This window comes from Telmatherina bonti, assembly GCF_933228915.1.
Source record: "Telmatherina bonti genome assembly, chromosome: 17".
In the NCBI taxonomy this organism is placed as follows: Eukaryota; Metazoa; Chordata; class Actinopteri; order Atheriniformes; family Telmatherinidae; genus Telmatherina; species Telmatherina bonti.
Window position 1 is genome coordinate 37060859 of NC_136615.1, and position 27024 is coordinate 37087882.

The 27024-nt window shown below is 47.8% G+C and overlaps 1 protein-coding gene across 1 annotated transcript in view; it reads right to left on the minus strand.

Annotated features, from left to right (window-relative positions):
* Window positions 1-27024, minus strand: part of dcc (DCC netrin 1 receptor) — a gene marked incomplete at both ends in the record, with an annotated part of 355940 nt that overhangs the window by 278963 nt on the left and 49953 nt on the right. Inside the window, 2 exons of the mRNA XM_079256415.1 lie at window positions 18963-19099; window positions 19592-19742. Of these exons, the coding sequence (XP_079112541.1) occupies window positions 18963-19099; window positions 19592-19742 (288 nt within the window). The remainder of the gene's footprint in view (window positions 1-18962; window positions 19100-19591; window positions 19743-27024) is intronic.

Sequence of the window (27024 nt, forward strand, 5' to 3'; positions counted from 1 at the left end):
CCTAACCCAGTCTGCATCTCCTCCAGATGTAGTGCTAACCCTAACCCAGTCTGCATCTCCTCCAGATGTAGTGATAACCCTAACCCCGTCTGCATCTCCTCCAGATGCAGTGCTAATCCTAACCCAGTCTACATCTCCTCCAGATGTAGTGATAACCCTAACCCTAACCCAGTCTACATCTCCTCCAGATGCAGTGCTAACCCTAACCCAGTCTACATCTCCTCCAGATGTAGTGCTAACCCTAACCCAGTCTGCATCTCCTCCAGATGTAGTGATAACCCTAACCCAGTCTACATCTCCTCCAGATGCAGTACTAACCCTAACCCAGTCTACATCTCCTCCAGATGTAGTGCTAACCCTAACCCAGTCTGCATCTCCTCCAGATGTAGTGATAACCCTAACCCAGTCTACATCTCCTCCAGATGTAGTGCTAACCCTAACCCTAACCCAGTCTACATCTCCTCCAGATGCAGTGCTAACCCTAACCCAGTCTACATCTCCTCCAGATGCAGTGATAACCCTAACCCAGTCTACATCTCCTCCAGATGCAGTGATAACCTTAACCCAGTCTGCATCTCCTCCAGATGCAGTGCTACCTCTAACCCAGTCTACATCTCCTCCAGATGTAGTGCTAACCCTAACCCTAACCCAGTCTGCATCTCCTCCAGATGTAGTGCTAACCCTAACCCTAACCCAGTCTGCATCTCCTCCAGATGTAGTGCTAACCCCAACCCTAACCCAGTCTGCATCTCAACCAGATGCAGTGATAAACCTAACCCTAACCCAGTCTGCATCTCCTCCAGATGCAGTGCTACCTCTAACCCAGTCTACATCTCCTCCAGATGCAGTGCTACCTCTAACCCAGTCTACATCTCCTCCAGATGTAGTGATAACCCTAACCCAGTCTACATCTCCTCCAGATGCAGTGCTAACCCTAACCCATCTCCTCCAGATGTAGTGCTAACCCTAACCCTAACCCAGTCTGCATCTCCTCCAGATGCAGTGCTAACCCTAACCCTAACCCAGACTGCATCTCCTCCAGATGCAGTGCTACCTCTAACCCAGTCTACATCTCCTCCAGATGTAGTGCTAACCCTAACCCTAACCCAGTCTACATCTCCTCCAGATGCAGTGCTACCTCTAACCCAGTCTACATCTCCTCCAGATGTAGTGCTAACCCTAACCCTAACCCAGTCTCCATCTCCTCCGGATGTAGTGATAACCCTAACCCAGTCTGCATCTCCTCCAGATGCAGTGATAACCTTAACCCAGTCTGCATCTCCTCCAGATGCAGTGCTACCTCTAACCCAGTCTACATCTCCTCCAGATGTAGTGCTAACCCTAACCCAGTCTACATCTCCTCCAGATGCAGTGCTAACCCTAACCCAGTCTACATCTCCTCCAGATGCAGTGATAACCTTAACCCAGTCTGCATCTCCTCCAGATGCACTGCTAATCCTAACCCTAACCCAGTCTAGATCTCCTCCAGATGTAGTGCTAACGCTAACCCTAACCCAGTCTGCATCTCCTCCAGATGTAGTGCTAACCCTAACCCTAACCCAGTCTGCATCTCAACCAGATGCAGTGATAAACCTAACCCTAACCCAGTCTGCATCTCCTCCAGATGTAGTGCTAACCCTAACCCAGTCTGCATCTCCTCCAGATGTAGTGCTAACCCTAACCCAGTCTACATCTACTCCAGATGCAGTGCTAACCCTAACCCAGTCTGCATCTCCTCGGGATGTAGTGATAACCCTAAGCCAGTCTACATCTCCTCCAGATGCAGTGCTAACCCTAACCCATCTCCTCCAGATGTAGTGCTAACCGTAACCCTAACCCAGCCTGCATCTCCTGCAGATTTAGTGCTAACCCTAACCCAGTCTGCATCTCCTCCAGATGCAGTGCTAACCCTAACCCAGTCTGCATCTCCTCCAGATGCAGTGCTAACCCTAACCCAGTCTGCATCTCCTCGGGATGTAGTGATAACCCTAACCCAGTCTGCATCTCAACCAGATGCAGTGATAAACCTAACCCTAACCCAGTCTGCATCTCCTCCAGATGCAGTGCTACCTCTAACCCAGTCTACATCTCCTCCAGATGCAGTGCTACCTCTAACCCAGTCTACATCTCCTCCAGATGCAGTGATAACCCTAACCCAGTCTACATCTCCTCCAGATGTAGTGATAACCCTAACCCAGTCTACATCTCCTCCAGATGTAGTGATAACCCTAACCCAGTCTACATCTCCTCCAGATGCAGTGCTAACCCTAACCCATCTCCTCCAGATGTAGTGCTAACCCTAACCCTAACCCAGTCTGCATCTCCTCCAGATGCAGTGCTAACCCTAACCCTAACCCAGACTGCATCTCCTCCAGATGCAGTGCTACCTCTAACCCAGTCTACATCTCCTCCAGATGTAGTGCTAACCCTAACCCTAACCCAGTCTACATCTCCTCCAGATGCAGTGCTACCTCTAACCCAGTCTACATCTCCTCCAGATGTAGTGCTAACCCTAACCCTAACCCAGTCTCCATCTCCTCCGGATGTAGTGATAACCCTAACCCAGTCTGCATCTCCTCCAGATGCAGTGATAACCTTAACCCAGTCTGCATCTCCTCCAGATGCAGTGCTACCTCTAACCCAGTCTACATCTCCTCCAGATGTAGTGCTAACCCTAACCCTAACCCAGTCTACATCTCCTCCAGATGCAGTGCTAACCCTAACCCAGTCTACATCTCCTCCAGATGCAGTGATAACCTTAACCCAGTCTGCATCTCCTCCAGATGCACTGCTAATCCTAACCCTAACCCAGTCTAGATCTCCTCCAGATGTAGTGCTAACGCTAACCCTAACCCAGTCTGCATCTCCTCCAGATGTAGTGCTAACCCTAACCCTAACCCAGTCTGCATCTCAACCAGATGCAGTGATAAACCTAACCCTAACCCAGTCTGCATCTCCTCCAGATGTAGTGCTAACCCTAACCCAGTCTGCATCTCCTCCAGATGTAGTGCTAACCCTAACCCAGTCTACATCTACTCCAGATGCAGTGCTAACCCTAACCCAGTCTGCATCTCCTCGGGATGTAGTGATAACCCTAAGCCAGTCTACATCTCCTCCAGATGCAGTGCTAACCCTAACCCAGTCTGCATCTCCTCGGGATGTAGTGATAACCCTAACCCAGTCTGCATCTCCTCCAGATGCAGTGCTAACCCTAACCCAGTCTGCATCTCCTCCAGATGCAGTGCTAACCCTAACCCAGTCTGCATCTCCTCCAGATGCAGTGCTAACCCTAACCCATCTCCTCCAGATGTAGTGCTAACCCTAACCCAGTCTGCATCTCCTCCAGATGTAGTGATAACCCTAACCCAGTCTGCATCTCCTCCAGATGTAGTGCTAACCCTAACCCAGTCTCCATCTCCTCCAGATGCAGTGCTAACCCTAACCCAGTCTACATCTCCTCCAGATGTAGTGATAACCCTAACCCAGTCTACATCTCCTCCAGATGCAGTGCTAACCCTAACCCTAACCCAGTCTGCATCTACTACAGATGCAGTGCTAACCCTAACCCTAACCCAGTCTACATCTCCTCCAGAGGCAGTGCTACCTCAAACCCAGTCTACATCTCCTCCAGATGTACTGCTAACCCTAACCCTAACCCAGTCTCCATCTCCTCCAGATGCAGTGATAACCCTAACCCAGTCTGCATCTCCTCCAGATGCAGTGATAACCCTAACCCAGTCTACATCTCCTCCAGATGCAGTGATAACCTTAACCCAGTCTGCATCTCCTCCAGATGCACTGCTAATCCTAACCCTAACCCAGTCTAGATCTCCTCCAGATGTAGTGCTAACGCTAACCCTAACCCAGTCTGCATCTCCTCCAGATGTAGTGCTAACCCTAACCCTAACCCAGTCTGCATCTCAACCAGATGCAGTGATAAACCTAACCCTAACCCAGTCTGCATCTCCTCCAGATGTAGTGCTAACCCTAACCCAGTCTGCATCTCCTCCAGATGTAGTGCTAACCCTAACCCAGTCTACATCTACTCCAGATGCAGTGCTAACCCTAACCCAGTCTGCATCTCCTCGGGATGTAGTGATAACCCTAAGCCAGTCTACATCTCCTCCAGATGCAGTGCTAACCCTAACCCATCTCCTCCAGATGTAGTGCTAACCCTAACCCTAACCCAGCCTGCATCTCCTGCAGATTTAGTGCTAACCCTAACCCTAACCCAGCCTGCATCTCCTGCAGATTTAGTGCTAACCCTAACCCAGTCTGCATCTCCTCCAGATGCAGTGCTAACCCTAACCCAGTCTGCATCTCCTCCAGATGCAGTGCTAACCCTAACCCAGTCTGCATCTCCTCGGGATGTAGTGATAACCCTAAGCCAGTCTACATCTCCTCCAGATGCAGTGCTAACCCTAACCCATCTCCTCCAGATGTAGTGCTAACCCTAACCCTAACCCAGTCTGCATCTCCTCCAGATGCAGTGCTAACCCTAACCCAGTCTGCATCTCCTCGGGATGTAGTGATAACCCTAACCCAGTCTGCATCTCCTCCAGATGCAGTGCTAACCCTAACCCAGTCTGCATCTCCTCCAGATGCAGTGCTAACCCTAACCCAGTCTGCATCTCCTCCAGATGCAGTGCTAACCCTAACCCATCTCCTCCAGATGTAGTGCTAACCCTAACCCCGTCTGCATCTCCTCCAGATGTAGTGATAACCCTAACCCAGTCTGCATCTCCTCCAGATGTAGTGCTAACCCTAACCCAGTCTCCATCTCCTCCAGATGCAGTGCTAACCCTAACCCAGTCTACATCTCCTCCAGATGTAGTGATAACCCTAACCCAGTCTACATCTCCTCCAGATGCAGTGCTAACCCTAACCCTAACCCAGTCTGCATCTACTACAGATGCAGTGCTAACCCTAACCCTAACCCAGTCTACATCTCCTCCAGAGGCAGTGCTACCTCAAACCCAGTCTACATCTCCTCCAGATGTACTGCTAACCCTAACCCTAACCCAGTCTCCATCTCCTCCAGATGCAGTGATAACCCTAACCCAGTCTCCATCTCCTCCAGATGCAGTGATAACCCTAACCCAGTCTACATCTCCTCCAGATGCAGTGATAACCCTAACCCTAACCCAGTCTGCATCTCCTCCAGATGCAGTGCTAACCCTAACCCTAACCCAGTCTACATCTCCTCCAGATGTAGTGCTAACCCTAATCCTAACCCAGTCTGCATCTCCTCCAGATGCAGTGATAACCCTAACCCTAACCCAGTCTGCATCTCCTCCAGATGTAGTGCTAACCCTAACCCTAACCCAGTCTCCATCTCCTCCAGATGCAGTGCTAACCCTAACCCAGTCTCCATCTCCTCCAGATGCAGTGCTAACCCTAACCCTGTGCTCCGAGCTGAGGCCTAGCTCCATGTGTTGAGCTGTGAGATTGTAGGAAGGTTGTTGAGGTTTACTGCTTCCTCCTTCATGCTGTTTCATCACCGCTTCAGCTCTGTGTGGCCATTTTATTCCTTTCAAGGAATCGATTGCCTGAAGTTCCTTTGTTTGTCTTTGCTTCATCATCATGACGACTCTCGGGTCTGCCAGTTCTCGTTGCGCACAGTAAGCAGATTCCTTCTTGATCCACTTCCCTGGATGGTTCTGGCCTCTTGCCGGCCAGCTGGTGGTCATGGTCTCTGACGTACGGCTGCCTTGTCTCAACAATGTTAGGTCATGTGAAAGTGTCTAAGCTGAGTCGCTACTAGTCTGCGTGAGTCCTCACATCTATACAGACATCTGCACGTGAACTGTGATGACTTCCTGTCTTCGTCCCCATGGTTTCATGTAATCGTCCTCTGCAGCTATGGAGGCTTTCCAGAAGGTTTTTTTCATATTTCCACAGGCACAAAACCTGAGGTAGGGTCTTCTGGTAGGGTCTGTCAGGGATCTGGGTTCTCTGAGGTATTTTTCAGGTTCCACCAGAGGAACCTTTTCTGGAGGGGGATTTTCCCACAGGTGTGTTGGCCTGCACACCTGTGGGGGATTTGTGATCAACTCCCCTGCACTATGTCTGGAGCTGACTGCCAGTCCTTTGTCGCCTGAGCGTTGAGCCTTGTGGTAAGACCGAAGCCCTCCAGTGATTTTTTTGCATACACTTGCATTCTTGTAAAACATTAAGAATCCTTGTTTTTTTCCAGAAACCAACATCTTGGATTCCTCTGAGCTCCCCATGATTTCTCCCTCTGGTATTCATCTCCAGCAATCATTTCTACAATAACCAACAACTTGGAAACTTCTTTCTCTGGCAGTCCTCCGGATCTGGTAATTATCTTGGTGCAGCCTGTCCGCCCTCTGACAAAGAGACCCTCACTGGCTGTCATGGCGTGAAGATGTTTGACCCACATGCAAGATCAAGCAACATATAGTGTAAGAATTAGTTTTATTGGAGAATGAGAGAGATGGTTCCGGAAGACCCGAAGACGGGGTTCTTTGTTTCGGAGTTGCAGTGAATTAGGGTGGTGTCAGGTGATCCGAGAGGGCTGGTGTTGGCAGTGGGAGCCAGTGAGGGTCTTTTGATGGAGGGCGGACAGGCAGCACCAAGATGATCAGATCTGGAGGATATCCAGTGAAGAAAAATGCCAGGTGGTTGGTATGGAAGAAGTGGTTGCTGGAGAGGATTGACTGCTGGGAGGGAATCACAGGGAGCTCAGAAGAATCCAAGTAGTTTCTCACAAAGGTTCAACGCTCAAGCAATGAAGGACTGGCAGTCAGCTCCAGATATAGTGGTGGGTAGTTGATCACTAATTCTCCACAGGTGTGCTGGCCTGCACACCTAAGAAGAAAAATATCACCCTCCAGGAAAGGTTCCTCTGGCACCCTCTGGTGGAACCTGAAAAATTCTTTAGAGAACCCAGAGCCCTGACACTGCCTCCTACTGTCAGTCTTCCCGGATCACCTGACACCACCCTGATGTCTTTGCAGAAGCCATCTGCAGACATGCCTGTTTTTTTCCACATGAAACCTTGACGGTCTCTTGAACACATGACATTTTGCTGGACAGATTTGCTTTTAAATAGGATCACTGCTCTGTCAAAAGGATGTTTTACTGCGTTTATCGTTGAGAAGTTCAGCAAGGAGGCCAGCTCTGCTGCTGCTACATCAGGACCATGCTGGCAGCAGTAGAAGATCAGTGGAACATCAGTAGAACATGAGTAGTAATGGTCACCGGTGGAGTTGGAACATTTCCACACAACACCGGGCATTGAACCCTGCAGGTGTAATAATCCATGCAAACCAAGGTGGATATGTATTCATGTACATGTGGAATGAACTGGAAGCTTTTATATATTGTCAGACTCCAGTCCTGGAGGGTCCGTATCCTGCAGGTTTTTGTTGTCTCCATGGTCCAACACACCTGATCAAAATTCATAAAGAGGTCAACAAGAAGCTGCTGGATCCATTTGATTTGAATCAGCTCTGTTGGAGGAGGGAAACAACAAATACCTGTTGGATACTGGCCCTTGAAGACTGGAGTTTGACACCCCTTTTCTAGAGATTTAACTCTTGCTCCTGAGTATTTTGGCTGGTTTTAGATTGTCTTGGAAAAGTGGACTAAAAGCGTCGTACATCTGCTGCAGCACTGTGTGGAAGGTTAAGTAATCAGGATGATGCACCATCCTGTTTCAATTTTAACTTTTATGAACTCTCCAGAAAAGACGTTGTATATGCATGAGCGCCTGTGTTCTGGTAAAGATGGCTGGGCATTGTTGGAACAAGGCAAGTTTGTCTTTCCATAAAAATTATTTCAACGTCTCCACAAGGGTTTTGCATTATTGTACCAGTAAGGAGCACATTCATCGATCTGGTTGCATGTGTTTGTGAATGTGCCACAAATATCTCCATGTGCGTATACAGCACCTCATGCCAGATGTTGACATACTGCAGACACAGCTTCTTCCTGTTTATATAAACATCATGTGATGTTTGCAGGCAGGGATGAGAGGAGGGGGTAGACAGAATATGAATACGATGCAAAAACAGAACGACTCATATGGGACGCTTAGACAAAGACATGAAAGGATGGAGATGAGCAGAGAGGCCCAGCTGGAAGGAGACTGAGCACCTGAAGGTTAATTTGCAGATTTGCTCCTGAGAGTCGAACAAACAACAGCTGCTTCTGTTTGATTTCAAATCTCTCTGCTCACAGAAAATAAATATTGCCTTCTGTTTCATAACAGGAATGTAAAACTATTAAAATTCACCAGAAATTCAGATTAAACTCCCAGCCTTCTAAATCCGCTAAATCACTTAGAGAGTGATAGTCTGGGCTGACTTTTGAGCAAATTAAAAGTCAAATATGGATCAACTCTAGTCAATTTGAAAACATCCCAGATGTGAGGATAATATGGATTATTATGGTCTGTGATCACTAAGTGGGAATGTTGCGAAGAGCTGATCTGTAAGCTCCAGGAGACATCGCAGCCTCCAGCCAAGTCGCAGTGTACCTGAAATTCTGATCCATCAGCGGAGATGATCCGTGAGGAACGACAGACAATCATAACACAGTCAAGAGAAAAAAACTTCCAGTTTTTCTTAGCTGGATGATCAAAACAGTGTAAATCAACAGGAAGTGTTTGTATCGTGGTAAAAACAGGATTACAGGAGGTGAGTTAGAGGTTAAATCAGCTGAAACAGCCTTAGAACTACAACGTTGTTAGGGAGATCTCGCAGAAGAGAGGGGGGGAATAATAATAGTAATAATAATAATAATAATTTTTATTTGTACATTTCTGGACACTCAAGGTCACCATACAAGAGCAAATTTGGATGGAGAGTTTGGATTTGAGGAACTGTATGGAATCAGAGTTTTGGGGGGGGTTCCCAAAGATGTGGGGCAGAGCAGTTGAGCTCCCCATGATGGCAACATGTAGGAGGTGAGAAAGGTAGGGAGTGGTGAGGGGAGGGGGAGATGGAAGAGTCATCAATGGGAATACAGAAACAATCCGATTTGGAGAGGAGGGGACGTTGCTTATTAATAATATTTCAGTTTTACAGTTTAATTCAAAAATGTTTGAGGTGAACCAGGACTTCATCTCTTGGAGACAATCTGTGAGGGAGGATGGTGGGAGGGGGGAGTTTGGCTTGGTGCAGAGGTAGAGCTGGGTGTCGTCTGCATAGCAGTGAAAATGTATGTGATGTTTTCTAACAATATAACCGAGGGGGAGGAGGTAGATGATGAACAACAGGGGCACCAGGAAAAAGCCCTGAGGCACACCTGTGGTGACTGGGACTGGCTGGGAGGTGGATGTTTTCAGCCGGATGAACTGCAGCTGGAGAGGTGATGGCGATGGAGGAAAGTCTGGCCAGGAGGCTGGAGTGGGAAAGGATTCTCTCAGATGGAGGAGGATCAGGATAGACAGTGCTGTGGAGTGGCCAGAAACCAGATTGGAAGTGCTCGTACAGATCGTTGTGGGACGAAGTTTGTTGAAATTACTGGGATCCAAACTGGGTTTCTTTAGTATCGGGGTGATGACAGCTGATTTTAACAATGCGGGAACAAGTCCAATACTGAGGGAGGAGAGAATGATGTGCGTAATAAGAGGTGCCAGTGAGGACGCAGATGCTTTGACAAGGATGGTGGGGAGAGTGTCTAATCGACAGGTGGATGAATTGGACGTTCTTATCAGCGATGGCAACGATGACGGGAGGAGCAGAAAGGGAGAGGGAAGGAAGCACAGGGGGAAATATTGGTGGTTGATTATGAAAGATCTTTGGAAGAAGCTCTTGATAGATATTCTGGATTTTAGGGGAAAAAAATTAAATCAAAGAGGCTTTATTGCAATTGATTAACCTGGCATTGTAGGTGACTTGGCATGTTTGCAGCGGTCCTTGTGGTGGGTAATATGGTTGTGATACATTTGTGCATTTGTGTGATACAACCTCAGGTTGTGACAAAGACATTGCTGGATTAGACGTCGTAAGGGGAGATCTCGAGAAGAGGATGAAAGGAGATCATGGATTAGACATACAAGCCATCCTTTTGTCTGTCTTTCTTCTACACCCTGTACACCTCAAACTTCAGGTACAACTCTGAGAGCTTTCATGTTCTCCAATGGCACAGCTATCATCATGTGTGTGTCGGAGGGGAAAGAACAGGAGTACTGGAAGGTTTTCACTGACTTCACAGAGCTAAACCATCTGCAGATCAACACCAGCAAGATAAAGGAGATGCTGACTGACTTAATAATGATTAACAATACATTTTATTTATATTGCACTTTACATTCTACACAGAATCTCAAAATGCTACAGTGCAAACACACAAGTTCATAAATAGATAAAATACAGAAAATTATGTCAAAGCCTTCCTCAATAAAGAAGATTTTAGGTACTTCTTTAATGACTCCACTATCTGTGGCACTCTCAAGTGCTTAAGCAGAGCCTGGAATGCACTGTCCCCATTGCCCCCCAGTGTGCTTGGTCTGGTCCTGGGTGGGCATGGGCGGTTTGAGTTGGACAAACAAAGATGGCAAATAGGGGTGTGTGGGGACAGTAGGTCTGCCAGATACTTTGGGACATGGCCATGAGAACTCTGGAAAGATGGCAGGCAGATTTTATTTTCTATCCGCTGCTGGACACGGAGCCAATTCAAGGGAGCCATGACCCCAATGTTTGTCATTGATGTGGAGATAGGGATGCAATGCTTGGAGACAGAAATAGCTGTGATGGAAGAAGACTGGATCTGTTGTGGAGCGCCAACAAGGATGGCTTCTGTTTTTGTGCTGTTTACCTGTAGAAAGTTTCCTCTCATCCACATATTTACTTCCTTCAGGCAGAAAGAGAGAGTGGACAAGGCAGCCGTCTGTGAGGTTGGGTCTGTCCATTGATAGAATTGGGTATCATCGGCATAGCAGTGCAAAGAGATTCCATCCTTGCTGATGAGGATTATACTCATTGACAGCTGTAATTAGAAATGTATTTGTATTAAAACTACCTGTTAATTATTTAATAACCTTACTTTTAGTGCGGGATTTCACAAATATATCACAAGACATGCCAAAGATGGAAATTTTAGCTTGCCTAAAGCAAAATCAGATGCCATAAAAAGAACTGTTATGTATAGAGGCATGGAAACATGGAATTTACTACCGAAGAACATTGAATTAATCACTGATCAAAAAAACTTTAAAACATTATTTAAAGACTATTTCTCAAAAGTACAGGTATCTATATAAATTATAATTATAAGGGTTTGGTGACAAAAGTACAATAAAAACAACTTTATGTGTTATAAACTAAGTGATAATGTGGATAGAGGTGTACTAGAAGTTTAGCAGATGACACGCAGTTTTATGTGTCTTTGTCACCAGATGACCACAGTCCAATAGATTTATTGTCTTTGGAGCAAGAAAACACCTGGATGAGAGAGAATTTTCTTAAATGAAGACAAAACTGAGATTATTCTGTTTGGTAGCAAAAAGAAGAGGGTCATCATTGGTAAACACCTGGAGACTCGAGCTCTAAAAACCACCAATCAAGCCTGTAACTTGGAGTGTTGATAGACTCAGATCTGACTTTCAGCATCAAAGCTGCACTAAGAAGCTTTTTACCATCAGAAACATCAACAGGATTAAAAGTTTAGTCTCCCAGTAAGACCAGTAGAAACTCCTCCATGCATTCATCTCCAGCAGACTGGATTACTGCAATGGTCTTTTAACAGGACCTCCCAGTAAAACCAGTAGACTGGATTACTGGAATGGCCTTTTAACAGGACTTCCCAGTAAAACCAGTAGACTGGATTACTGGAACGGCCTTTTAACAGGACTTCCCAGTAAAACCAGTAGACTGGATTACTGGAACGGCCTTTTAACAGGACTTCCCAGTAAAACCAGTAGACTGGATTACTGGAATGGCCTTTTAACAGGACTTCCCAGTAAAACCAGTAGACCTGATTACTGGAACGGCCTTTTAACAGGACTTCCCAGTAAAACCAGTAGACCTGATTACTGGAACGGCCTTTTAACAGGACTTCCCAGTAAAATCAGTAGACTAGATTACTGGAACGGCCTTTTAACAGGACTTCCCAGTAAAATCAGTAGCCTAGATTACTGGAACAGCCTTTTAACAGGACTTCCCAGTAAAACCAGTAGACTGGATTACTGGAAGGGCCTTTTAACAGGACTTCCCAGTAAAACCAATTAATTATTTTAATATAATTTATTATTTTATTGTGATTTTATTTGTATTTTCTTTTATACTTTTTTTCTGTAATGCTTTTAATGTTTAATGTAAAGCACTTTGAATGATCTTGTACATGAAAGGTTCTGTACAAAGAAACTTGCCTTGCCTTTATATTATAGATAATCAAATATATAGGTTGATTTTGGTTAGCATAGTTTGTGCATAAATAGGTTGTGTATTACAGTAAACTGCCCCTCCCTGAGCCGTCACCTTATCGTGGTGGAGGGGTTTGTGTGTCCCGAAGATCCTAGCAGCTATGTTGTCGGGGGCTTTATGCCCCTGGTAGGGTCACCCATGGCAAACAGGTGTCTAGGGGAGGGACCAGACTAAGAATGGCTCATCGACCCCTATGATGACGACAAACCAGAGCATAAATGTTCCTTTGCCCGGACGCGGGTTACCAGGACCCCCCTCTGGAGCCAAGTCTGGAGGTGGGGTACGAGAGCGAACGTCTGGTAGCCGGGCCTTTACCCATGGGGCCCGGTCGGGCTCAGCCCGAAAGGGTTACAGGGGCCCCACCTCCCGTGGGCTCACCATCCGCGGGAGGAGCCGTAGGGGTCGGGTGCAATGTGAGCTGGGCGGCAGCAAGGGGCGGGGACCCTGGCGGTCTGATCCCCGGCTGCAGAAGCTGGCTCTAGGAACGTGGAACGTCACCTCTCTGGTGGGGAAGGAGCCTGAGCTTGTGCGCGAGGTTGAGCGGTTCTGACTGGATATAGTTGGACTCACCTCGACGCATGGCTTGGGCTCTGGAACCAGAACCCTCGAGAGGGGCTGGACCTTCTTCCACTCTGGAGTTGCTCATGGTGGGAGGCGTTGAGCAGGTGTGGGCATTCTCATCAGCCCCCAGCTTGGTGCCTGTACATTGGGGTTTACCCCGGTGGATGAAAGGGTAGTTTCCCTCCGCCTCCGGGTGGGGGGACGGGTCCTGACTGTTGTCTGTGCTTATGCACCAAACAGCAGTTCAGAGTACCCACCCTTTCTGGAGTCCTTGGAGGGAGTGCTGGAGGGTGCTCCTTCTGGGGACTCCATTGTTCTGCTGGGGGACTTCAATGCTCACGTGGGCAATGACAGTGAGACCTGGAGGGGAGTGATTGGGAGGCATGGTCCCCCCCCCGGACCCAAATGGTGTTTTGTTATTGGACTTCTGTGCTCATCATGGATTGTCCACAACGAACACCATGTTCCAACATAAGAGTGTCCATATATACACCTGGCATCAGGATTCCCTGGGCCGCAGTTCGATGATGGATTTTGTAGTCGTATCGTCGGACCTGCGGCCACATGCCTTGGACACTCGGGTGAAGAGGGGGGCGGAGCTTCAACTGATCACCACCTGGTGGTGAGTTGGCTCAGATGGTGGGGGAGCAAGCCGGTCAGATCTGGCAGAACCAAACGTGTTGTGAGGGTCTGCTGGGAACGTCTGGCTGAGTCCCCCGTCAGAGCGAGCTTCAACTCCCACCTTCAGCAGAGCTTCAAACATGTCCCGAGTGAGGCGGGGGACATTGAGTCTGAATGGACTGTGTTCCGTGTCTCTATTGATGAGGTGGCCGGCCGGAGCTGTGGCTGTAAGGTCGTTGGTGCCTGTTGTGGCGGTAATCCCAGGACTCGTTGGTGGACACCAGCAGTGAGGGATGCCGTCAAGCTGAAGAAGGAGTCCTATCGGGCCTTCTTGGCCTGTGGGACTCCGGAGGCAGCTGATGGGTACCGACAGGCTAAGCGGCATGCGGCTTCGGCTGTCGCCAAGGCAAAAACTCGGGCATGGGAGGAGTTCGGCGAGGCCATGGAGAAAGACTTCCGGATGTCTTCGAGGAGATTCTGGTCCACCATCCGGCGACTCAGGAGGGGAAACAGTGCTCCGTCAACACTGTGTACAGTGGAGGTGGGGAGCTGCTGATCTCAACTCGGGACGTTGTGGGTCGGTGGGGGGAATACTTTGAAGACCTCCTCAATCCTACCAACACGTCTTCCGATGAGGAAGCAGAGCTGGGGGACTCAGGGGTGGACTCTCCTATCTCTGGGGCTGAAGTCTTAGACTTAGACTTAGAGAGACTTTATTCATCCACAAGGGAAATTCTTTTGTCACAGTAGCTCAGAACAGCAATAGAGGAAGAAATAGCAACAGCAATAGTAGGTAAGAGAAAAAAAAAAAAAAAGTAAATAATAATAATAAAATAGAATAGGTACTATCCATAAAGCAATCTGCAATATGTACACTTTTACAAAGATAAAAGATAAATAAAACTATCAAGTAAAATTGGCAATATAGAATATGGTGTCACTGTCCGCCAAGGCTGCCCTTTATCACCGATTCTGTTCATAACTTATATGGACAGAATTTCTAGGTGCAGCCGAGGTGTTGAGGGGATCCGGCTTGGTGGCCTCAGGATTGGGTCCCTGCTTTTTGCAGATGACGTGGTCCTGCTGGCTTCATCTGGTCATGATCTCCAGCTCTCGCCTGAGCGATTCGCTGCTGAGTGTGAAGTGGCTGGGATGAGAATCAGCACCTCTAAATCTGAGACCATGGTCCTCAGCCGGGTGGATTGCCCTCTCCGGGTCGGGAGTCAGGTCCTGCCTCAAGTGGAGGAGTTTAAATATCTCGGGGTCTTGTTCACGAGTGAGGGAAGGATGGAGCGTGAGATGGACAGACGGATCGGTGTGACGTCTGCAGTAATGCGGACTCTGCGCCGGTCTGTCGTGGTGAAGAAGGAGCTGAGCCAGAAGGCGAAGCTCTCCATTTACCAGTCGATCTATGTTCCTACCCTCACCTATGGTCATGAGCTGTGGGTCGTGACCGAAAGAAGGAGATCTCGTAGACAGGCGGCTGAAATGAGTTTCCTCTGCAGGGTGGCCGGGCTCTCCCTTAGAGATAGGGTGAGGAGCTCGGTCATCCGGGAGGAGATCAGAGTAGAGCCGCTGCTCCTCCGCATCGAGAGGAACCAGTTGAGGTGGCTCGGGCATCTGGTCAGGATGCCTCCTGGACCTCCCTTGTGAGGTGTTCCAGGCACGTCCCTCTGGGAGGAGACCCCGGGGAAGACCCAGGACACGCTGGAGGGATTACATCTCTCGGCTGGCCTGGGAACGCCTCGGAATCCCCCCGCAGAGTTGGTAAATGTAGCTGGGGAGAGGGAAGTCTGGGCTTCCCTGCTTAGGCTGCTGCCCCCGCGACCCGACCCCGGATAAGCGGCAAGAAGACGAGACGAGTAAACTGTTTATATGATAGAATACAATGTATTATGGTAAAGTACTGGATATAACATGAATGGACATGACATGCATGCATTTAGACTGTAAAATACATTATAATGAATCTATTTTTGTATGTAAATAGCTTGTATTCCATTATTGAACTGAAGTGCTGATGTGCTGTGTAACTTTTACAAGTTTTTGTTTTGATGTTATAATTGTGCCGGACCCCAGGAAGAATAGCTGTAGCTTTCTAGAGCTACTTGGGATCCTAAATAAGCTAAACTAAAATGAACTAATGTGACCCAGTGATAGCATATAGATGGTAAACAAAATAGGGCCATGAACAGACACCTGAGGTACCCAAGAGGTGACAGCATGTGGCCTCGATCTGGCATCCCCAATATCCCCGTATTCAGTTCTACCCGTGACAAAAGAATGGAACCATTCAAAAACCGTTCCAGACAAACCAATGGTATATTGCAGCCAGTAAATGAGTATATGATGGTCCACCACATAAAAAGCTGCTTTTAAATCGTGGAGGACCAGAAGAGATGGAAAAACTCCAGCGGATGATGCCCTCCCCTGCTTCCCCATGAATGTTTTCACTGAGTCAGCTGACTCAGCAGGGGGTTTAGCGGTAGAGTGGGCCAGAGAACTACAAATGGTGTTTGCTTCAGGGGTAAAGAATTTACTGGATCCACTGCACTGTCTCGCTGGTACAGAGGTACTGGACAATACCTTTGGCTTCAACAGGTGATTTATGTTGGAAAATAGTTTCTAGGCATCACCAGGTGTCATGTTTATCAGATTGGAGTAGTACAGAGAGCGAGCAGTTTTGAGTGATTTTGCACAATGTGTTTTATTTTCATGGTAAGTAACTTTGTGAACGTCAGGGCAGATGTTTTAAAACACCACTCAAGAACACGTCCAACCCTTTTCACACCCTCGACAACTCCTCTGTGTACCAAGGAGCGGACTGTGTGAACAGTTCTAGTTCATTGTTATAGTATTTAACATCATGATTTGTGGAGCTGAAAACAGTGGAGTGATTTCCTTCTATCTTTATACCAACATCTGGAACTTCCACATAGCTGTACGACCAACGTCCGGTAGTCCAACATAGCTGTAGGACCAACGTCCAGTTGTCCCACATAGCTGTAGGACCAACGTCCAGTTGTCCCACATAGCTGTAGGACCAACGTCTGGGAGTCCAACATCTACTCCGCAAGGTCACATTATTTATTATATTCGTCCTCATTATTTATATTTACACTCTAACTTTACTCTGTACAGATCAACTGCATATCCATGCATCTGTGTGCCACCACTTGTCCTTTACTTTATCTGGTGCCCATTAATCCATATTTTGCATCAAGTTTTCCTTTAGGAGCACATTCACATCAGACTTTTTGATCCGAATACCCAAATCCCTTCATTCACACTTAGTCCGCCTACAAACGCAGTTCTCGGTCTGTTTCAAACGGACCAAATACAGAAGCTAACTAAAAGGTCACAAAAACGTCCCTTCCTGCATTTCACGTTGTCACTCCTGTTTCTTTATTTAGACTCAAGGTTCATTAAAAAATGTACAGACTTACAACCATATAAAAAAAAAGGCATTTTTACCAGTGTTTCCACATAGTAGATTTATATCTCACTATAGTGTATGCAGGCTGTGGAAACATTCTCATAATCTCATAAGATCCATCAAGACAACTTAAAAATTTAGACATCAGTCGTCTTAAACGTGCATGAAATGTAATAAGCTGTGAATTACAGAAAAGTCACGAGCAATGTGCCATCTTGGTTTCCCCAGAAGAATACGCAGACAATCATCATCTGCAACCGGAAGTTTATAGATAGAAGGTGCAGTATAACAAGGAGTACAAAAGGCCGTAAAAAGATCCACTTTAACCTTGTCTGAACACCAGTAAAATCTTCTATCCAGCAAAAGGCCTGCATGTATCAAATACTACGCTGTCTATTCATATCATCATATGTCAGGTTATTTACAGTGTTGGAACTTGACAGTTAATGTAGAGAAAACGGAACAGAATGAGTTGTCATCATAAAAAACTCTTTCTGTTCATAGTTTGTCAACAACGTGGAGGACATTTCATAAAGAAGGCATACTGTTGTAGACTTTACCGCTCTGCATCACTGCATCCTGCGACCAGACCCAGTCCCCCACCGGACCCAGTCCCCCACCGGACCCAGTCCCCTACCGGACCCAGTTCTGCTGAGCAGATTTTCTCTGCCAAGGGAAGCTTTATAGATATAATGATCCTCTTGACTTTCTGAATTTTTATTTTATTTCTATATTTATTTTGTATTATTGTTTGAATTGTAGAGTTTGTACTGCTGGACCGGAGAGGACAGACGAAAGACAGAAAGAGAAAGAAGAGAAAACACCTCATAGGGAAAGTGAAAGAGATAAAGGGAGAGAAAAGGGAAAAACAAACAAACAAAAAAAAACTTTTGGTCAACATGTCCAGTTTGTGTACAAAGTATATATATATATATATATATATATATATATATATATATATATATATATATATATATATATATATATATATACACACACACACCTCTATGCACAGACACACATACATACGTACAAACATATACGCACTCGCCAGTATTAACACATATACATACACATACAAGCCAACTTTAGATCATAGTAACTAAACTATGAATCTAAAAAGTTAAATATAAATGAGAAACAAACAGAAATGAGAAAACCAGCTGCTGTTAGTGAATAAACCTGCAGACGACTTGGTGACTGTGTCACATGCAGAACATGCAGAGTGGAACGTGTTCAGAGAAGATCATGCCAGTGTGACTTGAACGGGACGTCTCTGTGAGAGGGACGTCTCTGTGAGAGGGACGTCTCTGTGAGAGAGACGTCTCTGTGAGAGGGACGTCTCTGTGAGAGGGACGTCTCTGTGAGAGGGACGTCTCTGTGAGAGAGACGTCTCTGTGAGAGAGACGTCTCTGTGAGAGGGACGTCTCTGTGAGAGGGACGTCTCTGTGAGAGAGACGTCTCTGTGAGAGAGACGTCTCTGTGAGCACTAAAGAAACGAATAAACGTAGACATAATAAACAATAATAAATAAGAAGTCGTTAATAAATCCTTGATTGTGAAGTGTTCTCCTCATAACAGCGGTGCTGTGAGGCGAGACGAGGGAACTGGGCTTCAGGCGGGGTTCTGAGGACAAACCATCCTCGGCTGAAGAGCCAAAGCGGGACGGTTTTATTGCCATGATGGAGCGACATGTCTGCTAGCGTCAACATCATGGCAGTGTTGTAGAGACGTCTGTCCACCGCCAGGACAACATGGCGGTGTTGTAGAGACGTCTGTCCACCGCCAGGACAACATGGCGGTGTTGTAGAGACGTCTGTCCACCGCCAGGACAACATGGCGGTGTTGTAGAGACGTCTGTCCACCGCCAGGACAACATGGCGGTGTTGTAGAGACGTCTGTCCACCGCCAGGACGGCGTGGCGGTGGACAGACTGAGGCAGTTCTTACCCAGCACCCTGAGCTCTGCGTGTGCGGTGATGTTGTGGTTCCTGTTGCTCGCCGTGCAGCTGTAGCCGCCGGAGTCGTCGTCCGTCACGCTCCTGATGAGCAGGTTGCTGCCGGCCAGCAGGGAGTACTTCTTGTTCCTGAGGAGAAAACAGAACGTTCTGTAACGACCCGGTTTAACCCCTCACGTCTCACATTTCTGTCAGACTGGCTGTTGTTGAGTCATGAGGGGGGAGGGGGTCATGGATGGTTAGCAGGTTACCATGGTTACCGGCTTGCTTATAGCGGGGTTTCCCAGGACCGTCTGCCCCGCATGTCTTCCCGCTCCAACACACCTGACTCAGATCAACTTCTCTCCAGCTGAGACATTTCTTCCTGTTAGATACGCGGGGCAGGGGGTCCCGAGGACCACCGGTCTACACCGGGGGGGTCTGGTCCTGGAGATCTTTTGCAGGCATCCCTCCGCCACCACACCTGGATCGGATGTCCCGGCATGTCTCTGCAGAAGCCTGGACACCTGATGCAGGTGTGATGGAGAAGAGATGCACGGTAACGCTGCAGCTCTCCAGAGCCGGACCCCCGACAGAAACCTTCGTTTCTTTAGTCTTCATGCGAAGCGAAGAGACACAGACCAGCTCTGGATGACTTCGTCTCCTCTCCTCCACTGGATGCTTGGAGTCGGGTATCCGGAGGCGGCGCATTCCAGCACAGCATCCGTCCCCAGCAGCGCGCTGACTCTGGATGGGCGCTGGAGGAACTGTAGGTTCCGGCTCAGTCCGGGTTCTAGGACAGAGAGGTGGAGTTAGGATCTGTAGGGTGCCACGTTCACTCGCTCAGCTCCAGGTGGCGCTCTCACACGGCGTCCTCTGGAAGCTGAGCGAGTGTTCATGCAGCCAGGTTGTTCACATCGTTTTCTTCATCATCTCCACGAGACAAATGTCCAACAGGGAAAAGATTGTGTTTAAAGCGAGTCATGGTGACGAGGCGAGCGCTGGGGGAACTTCTACATGTTTCTGTCTTCCCTCCTGTCCAAAGGACACAGCGGCGATCTGCGCGCAGGGTTTTTACCAACGTGTCCACCGACATGGCGGCGCTGGACCTGGCAGGGGGAAGACAAGTGTGTCTGAGCTGCTGACAACAATATAAAATACTGCAGTCCAACAGGATGCATGCAGCGGTTCTGGTTCGGGTAGACCCGGTCTGACTCCGTCTGTGTGGACAAACGACGGGAGGATTCACTTCTCAGGTGTAAACCTCATGGTTCAGACTCACAGCAACTCCTCATCATCATTATTACCATTCATTTATTATTCATTTATTATTCATTTATTATTCATTTATTACAGAAGCATGAACACTTGGGGGGCGAGGACATAGAGGACATCACTGGGGGGACAAGGACATGGAGGACATCACTGGGGGGACAAGGACATGGAGGACATCACTGGGGGGACAAGGACATGGAGGACATCACTGGGGGGACGAGGACATGGAGGACATCACTGGGGGGACAAGGACATGGAGGACATCACTGGGGGGACAAGGACATGGAGGACATCACTGGGGGGACAAGGACATGGAGGACATCACTGGGGGGACGAGGAAATGGAGGACATCACTGGGGGGACAAGGACATGGAGGACATCACTGGGGGGACGAGGACATGGAGGCCTGCCTGGGGGGGCGTCCTCTCTGGGGGCTTCCACTGCTCTGGGCTCGGGGGACGGAGGCTCTCTCTGCTTTGCCTGCCCGGGCTCTGTGCGCGGTGGGCTTGCCGGGCCCTGGGGGCCTTGGCTTCCTCCCCTACACCTCGGGTCGTGGTCGTGCTCCCCTACAAGCACTCAGCTGATCTTTGATTGCATGATCACAGGTTGAACAGTCACACGTGCACGCCCACATGCGCTCATCTTCCCATCTGCTTCCTACTAAATGTTGCTGATGACTCTCTGTAGGTATGTTTAATAACGGTTGGTATTGGAATTGTTATTTTATTCATTCATTTACTTTTTTTTACTTTTTGTTTGTTTTGAATATTGTCATGAATATGTTTTATATTGTTTTGCAAAAACTGTAAGTTTAGCAGCTTAGACACGCCTTTCTTTTCTCTCTTTTTCTCCCTTCAACTTCCCCTGCCAGGTCCAGCTCAGCCATATCAAGACTGACGATGATTGCAAAATGAAAAATCAACAAATAAATAATAATAATCATAAAAATAATAATAAAAATATTCAGATTATCAAGGGCAGCTACATGAGATGTCTCCATTGACAGAGCAAATCAAAAATATGGCTCGCAGATTGCTAAGATGCTGGACAGGACAGGTTGAAAAACAATAAATAAAAAGATGTCAGGAGTTTGTGGAAGACGGTGAGGATGAAGGATTCCCACTGGAATTTTATCCAAGGTTTATTCAACAAACAGAAGGAAGTGGAAACGACGGCAAACGGACTGATGCCGGCTGCTGAGACACCAGTTGGTTATAAGGGAGGTGGTGGTGATCGGGCACAGGTGTGTTCATCCATGTGATGAGGTGCAGCTGTGACTGGAGAGGGACGATAATCCAAGTGAGGACAAGTGGAACCAGGAAGGTGGGGCATGACACAAGATCATTTCTACCTGCATTTCAGAAAATGACTTTTTCTGCACATTGACTGTTAAAACTCTCCCACCTCCTCCATCAGGTGAGACTTTATCCATACGGGTGGAGCCCCATGCAAACATGGCTCATAACTACGTTTCCTTTAATATTATCTCTAGCAAGGAGCAGCTTCTGTCCCAGCCCATGACGACGTGATGCTAGAAACCTATCCAAGCTTTTAATAACATGGTCAACGTTCAGAGTCCAGATACAACGTTCCACTGATCAGACCCATTCCTGCTGGATGAAGACCGCAGACGGATAGTTTAATCTGCCTCCTGCATCCTTGTTAACACAGAATTAGCTGTCCATTACTTGATCCAGAGAAAAGAGCAATGCCGCCGGAGACCACAGGGGCAGTGTTGAGCTGTACCGCTGACGTGGAACCAGAGAAAAAAACCAAAGAAGAAGGGGAGCAGGAAGACGAGCAGGAACACAGAAACCAACAAATAAAAATTTCCAGAAGAAAAAGTCGAGGACAGTTTTCTTCTTCTGGTGTTTTTTACATGATTTGCCAACAACTTTATATTTTTTTTATGACCACAAACAGCAAGTGTTGGAACTCTGAACTCAGCGCTGCCCACTAGTGGAGGAACTGGGGTATGAGCATGTTTTAAAGTTTCTTATCAACGTCTTCGGCTGAAAGCCGAACATGACCCAGTCCTGTTTCTGCTCAGGTAGGAAAGTCAGATGTAAAGCCAGACACACAGCTGGAATCTAGAGCCAGAGTGATGTAAGTCATTGTGAATGCAACATGAGCTAAGCTGTCCGTCTGTTGTGGAACGTAAAGCTCGGAAAACCATGTCGCCTGCTGAGGATCATCTCACACACATCTGGAGTTTTATGGCCTGAGAACATAAAAGTATGACACAGTTTAACATGAGGCTCTCAGTAAACACCAGCCTCTGACTGAGCCCTGCTCAGGATCTGTGTTCAGGCTCTGGAATCCACTGGTTCTACACGGCGTCTGGTTTTACTCGTCACCTCCAACCGTCTCATGGTTTTAGACTATAGACTAACAAAATATTTCTAAAAAGTTACACCCAAACATATGCACACACAGAAACACACTCTTCTGTTTTGGGTTAGGTGCACCATCTGAGGGCACCGAGTTCCTCAAAGAGCAACAGTTTCATCCAGCAGGCAGGAAGCTGCATCTCAATCCCACAGCCAGCTACATCCTTCTGCCTTTAGTTAAACTGCATTATTATCCACAGAAAGCTTTGGAATTTAGATTTCAATTAAACAGTTTATTTAGTGAATATGTAATCTATTTCTTCCAGTGTAACTACAGTAGAAACACAGGAGATAAGAGCCAAAGCTTCATTCCCTCGGGCTTCATGGACAGAAGTTATTTACCAGAGAAAACAAGCAGCATCCCCACACAGTAGATCTTTTCTATGCAGAGGCGTAGAGACGGATCAGCGCGGTAATCACACAGCTGCAGCATGACTCCTCTAATATTTTCAGAGACACGATTCTGAAGAAGCCTGTCAGCAAATCGGAGGATGCTGCTTGCATCACAATGAGGACAAGGACGCTAAATATTAGGGACAATGTCAGCATGACACACACCTGTACATAACACATAACATTTTACAGTCCCACAAAATAAACTTTACTGTATTTCCAAAGAAAAGACCAATGATACCTTCTGAGAACCATAAATGAGCTCCTGGTGAATCATCCTGACATGAATCAGGCCAGGATCTCGGTTTGGGTTGTTATACGTCACAATAACATCCAGACTTTAGGTTCCTTCTGCTGGACATACAGACTTCCTCTCCTATCTCTGGGGCTGAAGTCGCTGAGGTGGTTAAAAAGCTCCTTGGCGGCAAGGCCCCGGGGGAGGAAGAGATCCGCCCGGAGTTCCTTAAGGCTCTGGATGCTGTGAGGCTGTCCTGGCTGACACACCTCTGCAGCATTGCGTGGACATCGGGGACAGTACCGCTGGACTGGCAGACTGGGGTGGTGGTCCCCCTTTTTAAGAAGGGTGTGATCCTTTTTTTATTTTTTTTTATTTTTTTTTGTCTTGTCCAGCATTTAGGCAGCAGAATGATGGTCTGGATGTTCTGCTGAGCAAATTTTCTCTGCCAAGGGAGGATTTATAGATATAATGATCCCCTTGACTTTCTGAATTTTTATTTAATTTCTATATTTATTTTGTATTGGACCAGAGAGGACAGACGAAAGACAGAAAGAGAAAGAAGAAAAAACACCTCATAAGAAAAGTGAAGAGAGATAAAGGGAGAGAAAAAAAAACAACTAAAAAATAACCCAAAAACAAAAAGAAAAAAAACAACCTACAGATGTATACATACACACATACAGGCACACACATACATATACACACACATACACACGCATACATACACATACATATACACATATACACACATATGTATACACTTATATACATACATACATATACACACACACCTCTATGCACACACATACACACACATACATACGTACAAACATATACGCACTTGCCAGTATTAACACATATACATACACATACAAGCCAACTTTAGATCATAGTAACTAAACTATGAATCTAAAAAGTTAAATATAAATGAGAAACAAACAGAAATGAGAAAACCAGCTGCTGTTAGTGAATAAACCTGCAGACGACTCGGTGACTGTGTTACATGCAGAACATGCAGAGTGGAACGTGTTCAGAGAAGATCATGCCAGTGTGACCCCTCCCACACAAAGGCAAGAGGCACGCCAGGAGTACCCCCGAGACCCGGGCCATCGGCAGCCATCCCCAGGCGCAGACCCCAACCGCCCCACCCCGGAGCCAGCCATGCACCGACCCAGGAGGAGGCAGAGGGGGGTCCCAGCCAGAGTCCCCCGCAGTCAGGGGGAACAGGCCCCAGCAGGCCCGGACCAGCGAGAGACCGGCCACCCAGGGCAGACAGAGCGCGGGCCCCACGGCCCCAAGAGCCCGGAAGCAACCCCCCCCCCCACCCCCGCAGGAAGAGGGCCCGGCCCACACCGACGGAGGGCCGGGATCCCCAGACTGCCACCGAGCGGCAGCCAGGCCGCACCCCAGCACACCAGCTGCGCCCCCGGGTACAGGACACCACCCCCCCCCCCATGCACGCGCACGCACACACACACACATACACACACACACACACACACACACACACACACACACACACACACACGCACACACACACACACACACACGCACACACACACACACTTCCTCCTTAAACACACCCTATCCACCAATTCTCTTACACACGCTCAAACTCACACTCTCCTACCCCCGTTCTTTATACACACACCCCCTCACACACACATCCCTGCTCCCTCTATAATCACCCATTCTTCCATACACGCATACCCCACTCTACACACACATACCTCCCTACACCCCTCTATCCACATTCACACTCTCCATTGTACACCCACCCCATCACTTCCCCGTATCACCAACATAACCCCACATACACACCCCCACCCATCTGCATACACCCCCCCTCCCCCTATCCCAGCGGCTAACCACTTTCCTAAATTCTTTCACCCTGATTCCCCGCCCCCCCAGACCCAGGCCCCCTGAACAGCACCACTCCCCCGCCCAAACCCCCCCGGCACAGCGCCGGAAATAGGGGCGTGGCAGGACCCAGGCCCCCTGAACAGCACCACTCCCCCGCCCAAACCCCCCCCCGGCACAGCGCCGGAAATAGGGGCGTGGCAGGACCCCATTGTCACCCCCTCCCTTCCAACTTATGAATGATTGTGAAGTGTGTGTTGTTTGCAATTAAAATTGGGAAGAAGTAACCACATCATGTTGGGAGCCGGACCACCACACCAGCCCCGCCCACCACACACTGCATGGCCCGCCCCCCAAAATATGTCCATGTGTTGTCAGTGTGTGTTTTTTGTGTTATGTTGACTAAGTGTAATTAAAACTGGGAGGTGAACCGATGCCGGGTGCAGCGATCGGGACCACCTTGATGGCCTCTCTCACCATCCAGATCAACGTGTCCAACTCCCAACGCCCTGCCTGTGTGGTGGAAGGTTAATCCTAGTTACCCCAGTTATCACAGTTACCCCAGTTATCCCAGTTATCCCGTTTATCACAGTTACCCCAGTAACCCCAGTAGTCCCAGTTATCACAGTTATCCCAGTTATCCCAGTTACGCCAGTGATCACAGTGATCCCAGTTACCCCAGTTATCACAGTAATCCCAGTTACCCCAGTTATCCCAGTTATACCCAGTTACCAAAGTTATCCCAGTTACCCCAGTTATTACAGTTACCCCAGTTACCCCAGCAATCCCAGTTACCCAAGTTATCACAGTAATCCCAGTTACCCCAGTTATCACAGTTATCACAGTTATCACAGTTACGCCAGTTATCGCAGTTATCCCAGTTACCCCAGTAACCCCAGTTATCCCAGTTATCCCAGTTACCCCAGTTATCACAGTAACCCCAGTTACCACAGTTACCCCAGTTATAACAGTAATCCCAGTTACCCCAGTAACCCCAGTTACCCCGGTAATCACAGTTATCCCGTTTATCACAGTTACCCCAGTAACCCCAGTAGTCCCAGTTATCACCGTTATCCCAGTTATCCCAGTTACGCCAGTTATCACAGTAATCCCAGTTACCCCAGTTGTCACAGTTACCCCATGTTATCCCAGTTATCCCAGTTATCCCGTTTATCACAGTTACCCCAGTTATCCCGTTTATCACAGTTACCCCAGTTATCACAGTTACCCCAGTTATCCCAGTTACCCCAGTTAACACAGTTACCCCAGTTATCACAGTTATCCCGTTTATCACAGTTACCCCAGTAACCCTAGAAGTCCCAGTTATCACAGTTATCCCAGTAATCACAGTTACCCCAGTTATCACAGTAATCCCAGTTACCCCAGTTATCCCAGTTATCCCAGTTACCCCAGTTATCCCAGTTATCCCACTTACCCCAGTTATCACAGTTATTCCAGTTACCCCAGTTACCCCAGTAATCCCAGTTACTCCAGTTAACCCAGTTATCACAGTTACCCCAGTTATCCCAGTTAACCCAGTTATCCCAGTTACCCACGTCACCCACGTTATCCCAGTTACCCCAGTTACCCCAGTTTTCACAGTAATCCCAGTTACCCCAGTTACCCCAGTTATCACAGTAGTCCCAGTTATCCCAGTTATCCCAGTTGCCCCAGTTATCAAAGTAATCCCAGTTACCCCAGTAACCCCAGTTACCCCAGTTATCCCAGTTACCCCAGTTATCACATTAAACCCAGTTACCTCAGTTACCCCAGTTATCACAGTAATCCCAGTTACCCCAGTGATCACAGTTACCCCAGTTATCACAGTAATCCCAGTTACCCCTGTTACCAAAGTAATCCCAGTTACCCCAGTTACCCCAGTGATCACAGTTACCCCAGTTATCACAGTAATCCCAGTT